General features: G+C 45.5%; 1 protein-coding gene across 4 annotated transcripts in view; it reads left to right on the top strand.

The window, feature by feature from the left end:
* JMJD1C (jumonji domain containing 1C) overlaps positions 1-5,838 on the top strand; it is a 173,957-nt gene extending 168,119 nt beyond the window's left edge. For 3 of the 4 annotated variants that reach the window (XM_050899438.1, XM_050899437.1, XM_050899439.1), the window contains 2 exons: positions 4,463-4,594; positions 4,934-5,838. In XM_050899438.1, the coding sequence (XP_050755395.1) occupies positions 4,463-4,594; positions 4,934-5,023 (222 nt within the window). In that variant the 3' untranslated portion in view covers positions 5,024-5,838. The other variant, XM_050899440.1, reaches the window with a different exon arrangement.
* Positions 5,839-13,612: the final 7,774 nt, after the last annotated feature.

Below are 13,612 nucleotides of genomic sequence, written 5' to 3'. Positions count from 1 at the left end.
CCCCACCCTGCAGTAGGGACTGTAAACCATCTTGCTGTTAAAAGATTTATCATTGATCTCCGCCCAGGTTTAAGCGAGGCCAGGCCTTTCTGAAGAAGATGCTATTTGGTTTCTGATCTGCAGATCAGCTTCCAACCGTTGCCTCTTCTGGGCAGAGAGAAAGCGATGGCTTACCATGTCGCCGTGACCAGGGCAGTAGGGTTTTCTCTATGAAAAAAAAAAATGGGTTGTAGTGATGACAGATGTTACGTCCCTAATCTGTCTGCTGGCTATGTCAGTTGCTGGGGCACTGAAAGCAACGTTCTGGACTAGACTCCTTTGTCATTCCAGTGAGTCTTTAGATGGGTTTCACGTGGTGGTATGTTAACCCTGGATGATCTGTGTGGATTTGTTTTCTGGCGAAAGAAAGAAAGGAAAAAAAAAAAAAAACCCCAACCCAAAACCAGGTGACCAAATGTTGGGTGGTTGTAGGTTGCCTTTCCCTGTACCATGTCTCCAGGGCTTGATGTTGCTTCACAAAGGTGAAGGAACGTCTGGTATTGATGTTATTCGTAGCTCCTGTTAGGCTAAAGCAGTTAGGACTCCCAGAGTTGATAAGATTTGTATTGCATCCTCCAGTAACCTTACTCTCATCTCTCGAAACAAGGGAGATATCCCAGATACAAGAGTGAAAAGGGAACCCACAGAAAATAAACATACTGGGAAATGTGTTTTATATAGCATGTGGCATTATACAAAGGCAAACAGAAATAAAACATGAAGCAGTAGGACTGTTCCAGGCTTCCCTGCAGTTCATAGGTTTAAGGACCAAAAATAAGACCACTCTTACCTTTATCTCCTTGGCTTTAAGCTCCACAGTGCTTTTGAAGTGGTAACGTTCTAGCTTCTGGCACCAAGGAGTTAATAACATGGTGTTTTTAAACCTTAGTGGGTGAAGCTGAGAACCTTTTCATCTTCAGTAAGAAGTTCCTGTGAATCTGCCACGTAGGAGGAAATGAAAGCATCGTGTTCTTTCATGTACGTGTATAGTACTCTATATAGAGATGCATAAATACTGACCTTGGGGATCAGCACCAACACTTCATATATACAAAGCACATTAAACGCTTAAAAATAAGTCTGAACAAGAATACATACCAGTTAAGTTTACACGTTAAGTGTTTCAGATTTACATACACATCGTGAATCTTTAATAATTAAAACTGGATGAGAGTTGATACTGAATTTGGTGGTAAATTAACATATTTATTTTCTCATTGGTAATGTTGTGGAGCAGAGGAAATTGGGCTGAGGGATGGAGTGAGGGAGCCCGGCTGCCTTTGGTCACTGCGTAGTGTAGTTCAGACACTTCCGTCCTGGAGCCAGTTAGGATTGTTGTCACACTGCTGCTTCTGATGTGCTGATCTAGAATTGTATGGCTCTAACATGGAGGAGGTTGTGTGTATTTCTTCTGTATATTCTTTTTTTTCCCCTCAGCTTCTATGGCTTCATGTCTAGCTTATAAAGTAACTTGTTCTTAATATTTTATGGTAGCATAAAGCATTCCTCTTGCTTCCCAGGTTTCCCCCTCCTCCCTGTGTACTTGCAGACAGCAGTCACATCCCCCTTATGATCATTTCAGTAGGCAAAGTCAAATTGTTCCATTGGGGGGGTGGGAGGGAGAGCCTCTCCTGTGAGCTGTGACGGTCAGAGTAGCCTTGTCAGTACCTCTTGTGGAGGGAAGTGCTCTCTCGGGGGGGAAACCAGAAATAGATACAGTGTTGGACTGGTCTCCTCTGCAGGTGCTTCCCTGAATGTACCGTGAGTGATGCACTGTAGGATTGTATCTCCTTTCTTCTTGGCTGTATGAGTGGGGGAGCTCAGAAGTGTCCCCTGCTTTGTTGATGTCTGGGCCTTGTTCTGTCTCTGGCACTTGTAACAGCGAGCCCTCAGCTCTCCTTGGAAACTTCCCCAGCTAAAAAAGGGGGTTTTTACTGTTCTTTTGAATGATTCGCTCTTTCTGCTGCTCCGCTCTGGGTCAACCTGTATCACAGTTGTCCTCTCGGGATGCCCTCTCTGGTTTTAATTTGGTGACTCCAAATTTGTAAAATATTTTAGTGATAAATTAAAAGCTAGAAATAGTTGAGTCAGTGATCGAAATGTGTTGTTCAGGCTACATGCAAAACTTGTTCATAGTAGAACAGGTTATTATGATGTTGTTTTTTATAGTGGTATTATCTTGATTTAACAGCAGGATTATATATTGTAAAATAACATGCTGGAGGTAATGTGACATCCTGGTGATGTTATGATAAGGATGTAGGGTAAAGGTCTGGGAGTTGCGTATGCAGAGCTGCTGGGCTGAGTGCTGGCCCCGGAGCTAAGCTGTGCAGGAAGCAGCTGATCCTCAGTGTAAGGACAGGAGAGAGATGGCTGTGCGGTGAGGAGCTGCGGCCGTGAGGATGGACGGCCCTGTCCTCCCTGCCCACTCACCTTTCCCTGTCCTGGCCCAGGTCTGAGGCTTTTCCGACACTCCGCCCGTGTCCTGGGCCCTGCTGGAAAACCTCTGCTCTGCATGGGCTGGGGGCGAAGCCGTTCTCTCGGTTCAGCTGGAACTGGCACAGTCGTGGGAGTGCTGTAGTCCTCGCCGCGCAAACCTCAGGGGAATCGTTGCTAAACATATTTATTCGTGTGTGTCATTGTATCAGCTTGTATTATAAATATTATAAATAGAACTGCCTATGGGCTGTCGGCAGGGCATTCCCATGTTAAGTACCAGACCGGCCGGGTAAAATCTGTCCTCCCCGCAAAGACTTGCACAGTGATAAGACAGACCCTGGAAGGGAAGGAGGTTTAAGGCACAGCAGAATGAAAGATCTGAGGGCAACAAATATTGCCGGTTGTGCAATGGAGGGAGAGGGAATCAGTACAACCTTGTCTCAGTGAGGAGAAAGTGAAAGAGTGGTGTGGGATTTGCATGGGGTGGAAAGGAAAACAAGGGCAGGTAGAGACTTGAAACAGGCGAGAAGCCTGCGAGGGAGGAGGGGGGCTGGAGCCGGCAGCCCGGCTGCGCAGTGCGGAGAGGTTTCAGCCAAAGCTCCAGGAAATTCCCCGAGTGCTGGTGGGAGCCTCGCGGTGGCACTTCTGCAGCTGTTTCCTTGCTCCTGGCTTTCTGCCGCTTGCAGGTTGTGTGGCAGCAACAAACCCTCTTCGTCTCCGGAATTATTTTTGTTTTGATTAATTCGCAGGAGGGAACGGCACTGCTTTGTCCTTGACGATTACGAGGCTGCAGAAACCCTGCATACAACACTAGTGTTGAGCTAGGGGTTACCCTCTGGGATTTCACCTGTTAAAAGGCCAAGCTACCTTATAAAATTGGACTCGGGCAGTGTTTTTGAAGAAGAAAATAATTTTTAAATGAAGTGCTGTGTCCTGAACTGTGTAGGTCCCAAAGGTTTTTTGAATGTCAGGTAGCACAATGGAAATTTTAGAGTATGCATTAAAAAACTCTAGATTTTGCTAGGCTTGATCTTAAAATCTGCAGATCTTCATCAGTACTGAGCAGGGTGCGACTGTTTGTTTGCTAGGATGGCAGAGGTGCTCCCTCCTCACCCCCCAGGCTTTGTAAGTTTGCAGAATTGCTGTTGCACAACTTTATGAGCAGTTGTTGGGATTTGGGGAAATGAGGTTTTTGACATGCTGAAGAAACAGTGTAATTTGTGGGCGTTTAGGGGTGGAAACCTGATGCTGTATGTTTCTGAAGAGGACAAACAGGAGTTGGTAGTCAGGTCACAACCAAGAAGCGTTTTTTCCTGTCCCCTGTCCTCCAGGTACAACCTGGGTGGCGGGAGATGGTGTCCATTTCTCTCAGTAGTTACCTCTTATCAGTAAGAAGAAGTGTTTAGATGAAAAAAAAGTGCTCCCCCCCCCCCCCCCCCCCCCCCCCCCACCTGCCCTTTTGTTTTTTTTTTTTCTTTTAAATATTTCCATGGGCAGTTACTTTTCAGCAAACGTGACAAGTTGTGCCTGGCAGAGTGCAAGCTTCCAGTGGGTCTGCGTGGCCCGAGGAAGCCGGGTCCTGCAGGGCAAGGCTGCTGCGGAGTCGGTCTGCGGCTTCGGCGCCTGCGCAGCGTTTTGGAAATGGCTGTGCAGCAGCAGTACACAGCAGCAGTGCCTGTGCGGCTGGTAAAAGGGTGGAATAACGCGTCAGAGTGCGTTCGATTCATGTCAGAGCCAACTACAGGAAGAAGTGCCGGAGCACAGGCAGATGTGCGTTGTTCAAAGCGTACCTTTTGCCAGAAGCTAACTTATCTAAGTTGAATACACTTAATTGCTTTCTGCATAAAACGTGTAAAGACGCCCTTTAGTCTGATAAGCCTGTGGTTTAAGAGATCTCAAGGCCCACTCTTTTCTCAGGTATCTCTGCCAAAGAATAACCCCAAAATACTAATTATCAGTCTCTTCTTCTTGTTATTTTGGATAGGTGCAAAATTTTCACAGCTGCGTTCAAGTAACTGAAGACTTTGTGTCTCCAGAACATCTTGTACAGTCATTTCACTTAACGCAGGAGCTGAGGCTGTCAAAGGAAGAAATCAATTATGATGATAAACTGCAGGTAGGAAATGAATTCTGCTCTGGAAGCTGCTGCGAAGGCAGGGCATGCTCAGGCTCATTGAAATGCGGAGCGGTGCGTGGAGCTACTTCCTCGCTGCTGTTCACACAGAATAACAATGAGCAGCAGCGTGAATGCCAGGGGTGTAAGTGACTCTCCCTTGAGTTGCTGGTTTTATTTATTTCACGTTACGTTTTAAAATGTGTAAAAAGGTGCACTGGCTAGACGGAGCCTTCCGGTTTGTTTTCCATCCCCTAGGCTTAGGGCTCAGTCCTAAACGCAGTTACTTTGCGGAGTTCCTTAGTCGCAGGCCTTACTAAAATCTGTCTGATGTTCTTGCAGGTTAAAAATATCTTGTATCATGCAGTTAAAGAAATGGTGAGAGCTTTGAAGATTCATGAAGGTGAAATGGAAGATATGGATGAAAACTAAGCGCTCTCTGCTTTTTTGTGTTAACGGCAAATGGAGGTTATTTTTTTTCTAATATCTGACCAGTATGCACACTAATTTAAGCTTCACAAACCATCAGTGCCAAGAAAACATAGTCATCGTATTTACTTGTTAATGACACTGCAACGGTAGAGCTTCATATCACAGCCACTGTGATTACATGTTAGACTTGCAAACAATTCAGCAGCACTCTGCTGTCCTGTATTATAATGTACATGAAGTTTGTGAAATGTCAAAGATTTAAGATGATGTATTTATTTTTGGAAAAAAACCCAAAATTCTATGCTATATTGTTGATCAAATGTAAATGTGACTTGTACAGTTTGCTAAAATAATTCAGATATTTTTCACTACATTGAGACAGTTACTGTGAGAGTAGGACACAAACACCAGCTATTGCCTGCATTTGGGATCTTGCTGAGTCCGCACAGCAGTCATGTCATAATCTGAAAATTACTGCCAAATAATTGTAAACTTTGTAAAATATAAAGTATATAAAGTAGATATTAAATACAGACACTTCAGTATTTTATTGAAGCTATTCAGTGTACAATTAAACGTTTTCAAAAGGTGTAATTTATTTAAAAATTGTCTCATTTTGGTAAAATTTATGTGAACTTTTAAAGCTAAATATTAAACTTAATATGCTATGTAAATATATACATATATACATTCAATGATGTATTTTTTTAAAACATTGGCTTGCTTTAATTTGTTAAAAGTGCAAGTGTTACACATGCTTTGTACATTGAAGTTGAAAGGGGTTTTACATTTTCCATTAAAATGACTTTATCAAATGTTGTCTCGTCATGTTCGTTTTTTATGTTTGTGGCCCACGTGTGACAGCCTGAGTCGTTCGTTCGCAGTAATGGCAAAAGCATCTCTGATTGTAACGCTTGAAATGTTCTGCCGTGGTTCGTGCGCGCCGCTCTGCCCTCTCCGGGCTTGAGACAAAACTGCGAGGGGACGTGCTGGAGCACAGCTCAAATGGCTGAGCCAGAAAGAGCCTCTCCTTAAGAATAAAACAATTTAAACGTCGCTTATGTTCTGTCTTTAATAATCTAATGCTTACTTTGGGTGAGGGGGGAAAGGAGTTTCTATAGAACAATTTTTTTAGAGCATCTTGGCTTTTTGCAGTTCGAGTAATATCGCAAAATAATAGATGTTTAAAGAAAAAAAGATTTGTATCTGTTTTTATTTCGTAATGATAAATGTTACAGTTGAGCAGAATTCCAGCTCTCGGAGTTAGTTTGAAAAGTTAAAAGCGTACATGGATTTAAATTATTAAAACTAAACAGATGTTTAGATTTGATATCAGATGTTAGGTGCAGCTGTTAGCTAGCTTGTGACATGTCTGAAAGGGGATAGGAACTAGCCTGCTTACTGCTCCCAGTCTGACCGGCTTTTGGGTCACCCAAAAAAAAAACCCCAACAAAAAACCCATATAAATTATCTTAAGAAATAGTGAAACATGAAAGCAATTTCTGGTTCCAAAAGTAAAGTTCTTTAGTTGGTTTGAAAACTTGGAATTTGAAGTTGCAAAGAAATACTTTGGGGTTAACGTTGCTGTGCTTGGCAGTTGATTCTCAGCTTCGTACCTGGTTCCATGCAGCGTCTTCCTTTACGCTGTGTGTAGCACAGAACTAGAGCGTTGGCTGAAGATGCAAAACCTGCCAGCATACGTTTGCTTAATGACCAGTGGGCTTCAGTCGCACATACTTTTTTTTTTTTTTAAAGTTCAGGGTATGTAAATGAGTGAATTTTAATAAAGTTCTAAGTATTTCCCCCCCGAATTGAGTTTTGGTGAGGTACTTTTCACATTTGTGAAATTTCTTGAGGCTGCTGAAATTTGCATTCCTGCTGCAGATGGTTGTAGTCCCCCCCCTTGTGTTTTTTTTTCTACACAAAGAGCAGTTGTCCGGGCCTGGGCCATGGCTGTCATCCCAGCTTGCTCCTTGTGCTGGGCTGTCTTTGTAGTTGAATTGAAGGGAACAGGTTGGTTTCCCCTGGGTTACTGTCGGTAAGAGTCGCGTTGCTGTGTCCGTCCTGGCCAAAGCCTCGGGCTTCCTGCTCTACCTCTTCTCAAAGGTGTTCAGGTGCTTTACTGTCGGTGAGTGCACAGCAGACAGCACCCCGAGCTTCTAGGCCTGGGCTTTGGTACCGTCCTTTGGGCCCCCACCGGGCACTGACGGCTGCCCCTGTCACCCCGCAGCACTTGCAGACCCGGGGAGGGATCCCTGTGTCTGCCTGGGGGATTGAAGAAGTTCTTGCTTCCTCAGGCGGTAACCGAAGGGGTCGCTGAACAGAGGCTAATCAGGATTTCCAAGTGTGAATATTAAAGTTCTTCCTTTGTGACCTTTTTCCTGCCACCTTTGCTGATGAATCCATAAGTGTATGACAAAGTTGTTAATCTGCAAAAACGTGTGGGTGAAATGGATGGTGAAGCAGCAAGAATCCTCCCAAAGAAAAGCCTGAGAGACTGACAGGATTGTAAGACGAAAAGTCTCATTTTGGAGACGCAACACTGATGGGCTCGAGCTGCGGTGTTGCATGGCAATGCTGCACAGTCACTGGGGTAAGTAGATTTTTCACTGCTTTCGTAGCAAAGATAAATCGATAAATTAATTTGAACTGCATAAATAGGATTTCACTGTAGTCACTGTAGAGTTTAACTATCCAGTCCATTTGTTTAGTAGAGTTTATCTAGTAAATTGATACGGTAGTTATACCAGATGCATAGTTTTAAAATTTTGTTGTTAATGGGTATATCTGATGGATTTGCAATGGATAAAAACCTGATGCCTTTTGCAAATCGCTTTGGTAATTGCTGCGCTTGCAGATGGGACGGCCTCATAAACTGCCTGCAACAATGACAGTGTTTCCCAGTAACTAATGGGAGGGGAAGAAGCCAAAAGCGAGCGAACAAGGAAAACGCGGTACAAGCTGAGCGCGATGGGGAGTGCTGTAAAGCGTTTATTGCCGTTAACTCGAAAAGACTCTGCAAGTCGCACGCTGCATGCATTAGCAGACCACAAGAAGTTGTTAAAGGTAACAGCTACTCCACATGCCACTAAAAAGAGGCCAAAAATTCTGGTTTTTTTAAGTACTTAGTGTACCAAATTCAGCTTATTCAGTATCTTCAGATTTCTGGCTCTGCCACAATGAAGTGGAGCTGCCTGCTCCCCTGCAGGAAATGGGAGCGGGAAGGCGGGCTGGCGTTGTGCTCGCCGCCAGTACGACCTGAGATTTTCATAGCCGATGTCTGAGACTGAAGAGGGGTTTGTGGGGAGGTGTTTTGTTTTCAGCTTAGTTTTTCTCTCTTGACCGCTTCCATGTTCTGCAAGGCGTTACTGGGCATGTTTTTCCCATCCTCCTTTCCTAAAGACTCTTCAGGAGGTTTTCTGGTGTACAATCTTAACTATTTTATTGTAGCCAAAAGTATTTGGTGAGATCAGCTGAAGCTGAGTGCAGAAACACTGTCAACACCTAGAACAAGAATATGAAGTACCGTGTCATCCTCTGTCTTCTCTTCCTATAGAGACCAAGCTGTCTTGATCTGCTATGCTCTCCATGAAACTCTTCCTCTCTTTTTTTTCTGTCCTTTGAAAGCTCACGTCTCAAAGTCATGGAAACTGCAAGCCCTGCTCTCCACACACCCCCTCCTTCCCTTGCCCCTTTCCAGCTCCTTATCATCATCTGCTTCCACTGCGCTGTTGCACAGTAAATGACCACGACAATTTTCTTCCTATTGTAACCGTAGAGGTAACTAATGAAGAGTAAGTAGTAAGCAAAGAAGAAAGCAGGGCTGCTATGACCTGAAGTATTTCAGCATGGATGGCTGGTTGTGTATATGGTTTAGCTGAAACAGAAGTCACTGGATTGCTGGAATTGCCGGCAGTGAAACCGTGGTCCCTGTTACACAGGTCAGACGTAGGGATTATAACAATCTCATTTTAAAGCGTATTTATTCTGCTCTTCCAGCTTCACGGAAATTGCTCAGATCTCTGTGTAAACCGAACCCCCATCTGATCAGCACTACATTTCTCATGCTCTCTGACCTTTTCGGTAGGTGGTAATTTTGTTCGTACCCTCTCCCGTGACATCCTGTCAAGCCCTCTCCTGCTCTCACAGCTGACAGCCTTCCCCGCCCTGCGCCCGTAACTGGGAATTTCCCTTCCTTCCTCCTTCCACAGCCACCGTCGCCCTGTTCTGCTGCTTTCCTGAGCAGGATGTTTGTGCTCTCCCCCACATCTGCGCTGGACAAGCTGCCTCTCCCTGTTGAGACTCCCGGACTGAGGCTTTGCTGTGCTTTCCCCTCCTAACCCCCAGCTCTGCCTCCACCACTGTCAGCTCTCCGCTGTGCTCCTGCTTTCCACCTTTTGACTTGCGCTTTGTTAGCAGGAGTGCCACTTCTCCTTCTCCGTCTTTGTGTTCCCATGATACGTGTGCCCCAGGAGGGCAGGGGAGCGCTCGGTGGCGCGGCGGCTCCTCTGATGCGGTGTCCACCGCCGCGTCCCTTTCTTTCCATCTCAGCAGGGCGGCCGAGGAAACTCTGACCAAGGAGCAAATGATCTGTAGTGTTAGCAGCACACACAAACTAACCTCTGTACTTTTTTCATTTGTTCTCGTAGGCTTTGAAAAGGAAGTTACGATCTATATATAGCGAGTAGGAAAATCTTGCCTCACAGCAAGCTGAAGACATGTTTTACCTGATGTATTGTATGCAAACAGTTGCATTTTAAACATGGGCCTTTCTAAAGCTAAGTGGTTGACTGAAGGATTTTTACTGTTACGTTTCAAAGTGAACGCTTCTGGTACCTTCCAACCATACCAATACAATATATTCTTCACACGGACGCCTGTTTCTTTTTCCAGTCCCTGGGCATGTGGTTTTATCGTAGCTCTGTGCTTCCTTAGTGGAATTAAAGAGTGGGGTTTAGTAGCTCTGAGGCAGGAAATCCTGTATTTTCACAGCTCTAAGGATTTCATATTGTTTGATCTCAATAATACCTTAACTCCTGCAGCAAATGGGCCTGAGGGAACACTTCAAATGATTACAAGACAGAAAGCCTGGTAAGTTTAGGTTACTTCTGGTAAAACAAACATGGGAGAGAAAGGAGGTGGCGGAAAAGATGGCCATAGCTCTGAGTCTTTAGGGAGCAATGAACTTCTTTTTATACAGTTGAACTCCACGGGCCACAGGCTCAGGCAGAAAGGTCTGGTAAATACTGTCCAGCCTGTACCTGATTTGTGGCAGCCACACTAATGCTCTGAGTACTTTTGCACAGTTTGACCGATTCCTTTTGTTTTCTACTGTATTTTTAGTCCAATTCAGTAATGGATTTTATCAGCTGTTGTGGCTGTCCTTGCTTTTCCCCATCTATTTTGCTAGCGAGCCTGCTTCCGTAGAACCATAGAACAGCCCAGGTTGGAAGGGACCTCGAAAGATCATCTGGTCCAACCTTTTGTGGGAAAGGGAGCCTAAATGAGGGGTAGTCCCCACCGCTGAAAGCAGGTCAACAGGAATTGCAGATGGCTAAGGAGCTGCTGCTGACAGGAGAGCAGGAAGGAGTTCAAGGCCAGCGTTCCTGAAAACGGAAATGCTCTCGGAGGAAGAGGTCCCAAGATCCCCTTTTCCCTTTATATAAAACCAAAATGTATTGTTTTGGTTTTAGCTGTCATTGTAAGTAGCAACCGGCAGTGCAGTCTGCAGATCTTATTCTCAAGAGACTCCACGTTGCTTCCCACTTGCCTTTCTTTGGTTCCTCCTTTTGTGGAGACAGAGCCAGAGATTGGGTAATTACAATTTCTTTTTGCAAAGCATATGTTGGCTATATACAACAGGGATAATATTTCTGTGTTCCAAGACAAGAGTGGTTTCTGCGGTAAAGCGAAGCCTACAAATAGAAGTCAGTGTCTGGACACATGTTTAAAATTGGTTCTTGGTGAGACACTTTGAAATAACGGACCACAGAAGTTTTTAGCTCTGTCGAGTATAAAACAATCAGATCAGGCTTACCGCCCGTGGGAATCTTTCCACGTACCGTGCCAGGCTTTGCTTACACGCTGTGTGACCACCGATAACTTACCACTTTGCTGTTGCTGCTGTAGTTCACGCAAAGCTGCTTACGTTCTGCACAGTATTCACACACTGCCCCTTTTCGTTATCCTTGGAAGCCTTGGGGAAGGAGCCGGTGAGTTGAGTTCCACCAGGTGGCGGCCGGCGGCAACCAAACGCTCCGGAGAGAGGCAACCTGCCGCTCCGCTGCCCCGGCACGGCTCGGCCCGGCCCGGCCCGGCCCGCGGCTACCCGGCACCTCCGCTCCGGGCTGGCAACTCCATCTTGTGCAGCAGGCGGTAGAGGAAAGGGGGAAAAAAATAGCTATCGCTGGGAGGAAGGGAGCGTAAACCATAATGCCGACTCCGCCAGAGGTGCGGGGAAGGAAAGCCGGGTGTGTCTGGGTGTCATTTCACCACGCCAGAACTCAAACAAGCTGAAAGGCAATAATCATTTAAAACAGTTTTAAATTGTTGGGGCAGAAACCAATTGCTGACAGACACTGGAGAAGAATTTCCTTAGATGGATCACTATATAGCTATAAAACTTGTCCTCTAGTGGTGAGTATTCTCCAGACAACCTTTCATTCTTTAAACGGACTGTGTAATTGCTTAGCTCTGAATTCAGACTGAAGAATTCCTTACTCGGAAAAATTAAAATAGTTCATCTTATTTCATACATGTAGCTTTTTCCCTGGAATGTAAAGAAATTTATAAGCAAAAGTCATTACTCAATAGATTCTCAGCTATAGGATGTTTTATAAACATCCCGTGCTGTTGCTGAAAGGGGTGATCCTACCTGCTCCCACATACCTGTCTTTCTGTAGGCTTTGTGGCTGGCTGACCGTGCTGCTGCCTGGAAGGGAGGGAAAGAAGAAGCTGGCAGTGCTAGGGCTCTCCTTCCTCTGTTGTTCACTAGGCCGTGGTCTGACTCTTTACAGGTACCGCCTGCTCCAGCTCTAGGACGGTCTCTGTATTACACAGAAATACTCAGCTTGCCACATCACCTTCATGGGGCCTGTGTAACGCTGGCAGTAACGCTAGCAGTGCTTCTACTGCAGCTCAGTGCTCCTATCCTATTAAAGGGAACGTTGCACCCATTCTCCTTTCCGCATCACTCATGGGAGCAGAAACCTCTTGTGCTAAGCCATGCTGCCTGGAGTCTGATTTCAGCAGCAGTCATGTGTTGAGTAGGCAGAGCGCAAGAACAAACAAACGTTTGCACTGCAGGAGAGAGAAAAGTTTTAACAACACTTTCAAAAGTAGCAGCGTGGAGTTTTGCCCCTACTTGGCTATCTTCCTACAGAGAAGCAGCTTCCTTCAGATCTGGTGTTTTGTTTATGCAGCTATATACAAAGGGACAGTTTAGTCTTAAAAACAGAAGGTAGAGCTTGCAATTCCCCTATTCCCCCTCTAAAGAATCCTGACTCTTCAGCAAAGGTAGCCAAGCTAAAAATTGCTTCCTCCTCCTATAGCTGCTGCTTGCAGAGACAGCTGAAATGTCTGTCTGTAGCTAACAGCCCTGGGCTATCATCCCTGGCAGTAACATGAGATAGGTGCTTAAATAATTTTATTTCCTTCTTGGGAGCACATACGATTTTCTTTGCTTTACTTACATGAATAGAAACACTATGCTCCACTGCCTTGCCACCTGTAACGGCCAGGCAGGCAGGTGACAGCGGAGATGTAACTTGCCCTTTTGTGGGAGCAGCAAGCCGGGGCTGACCTGGAAGAGGTTACCTCCTCGCAGCTGTTCTGCAGGGTCATGTGCTAAACTGCTGCAACTGAAAAATAACTTTTTTTTCCCCAGCAAGATTAGTTTCCTGCTACAATTCAGAGCAAGGGACCTCCTCTAATGAACTTGTCTTACCTTTGTCTCCCTAGGCTTTTTCTAGCCTCCAGTCCCTACTCTCCTTCAAGCAAGCACAGGAGACACCACGTATACAAAGGTAACAGGAGAGTTTGCACAGCAGTGAGGTGTTCTTGCTGCACTTCCAAGTCTGTTCTGGAAGAAAAATGTACCCTTAGAAAGCAAGCTTACCTTGTAACAGTGCAAGAATAACTTAAAATGGGGTAGCTTGGAACACTTAACACTTTTCATTAATCAGTAACAGCTAAAGTTAACTAATGCCTCCACTACACATCACAACACACCCCCTTGGGAAAGCCTGGGTTCAGGTAACACTGGAGTGCCAGGGTTAGGGCTGGCTAACGCCCTGGGGCAGGGCACGGGCTGACCCATGCTGAAAGGGGCTGAGTGCGAGGAGGGCTGCACTGCCCTCCTCAGAAACCAAAATCCTGAATGGGTGCGCACAGCTCTGGCGGCAGGCTTCGTTCAGCTCCAGGTAGCCTGTCCCCGAGCAAAACCACAGTGCTGCTTCCTCTGACGCTTCAGCGCTCTGTAGGTGTTAGAAGCCAGCTATTAGCCAAGTCACTTCATGTATAGGCAAGGCCCTCTGAATTCATCCCAGCTGTCCCGTATTTGCTGGATGATGAACACAGAAGTTGAGCTGT

This window comes from Gymnogyps californianus, chromosome 6 (genome assembly GCF_018139145.2).
Source record: "Gymnogyps californianus isolate 813 chromosome 6, ASM1813914v2, whole genome shotgun sequence".
Lineage (NCBI taxonomy): Eukaryota > Metazoa > Chordata > Aves > Accipitriformes > Cathartidae > Gymnogyps > Gymnogyps californianus.
This window is presented reverse-complemented; position numbering and strand designations above follow the sequence as displayed.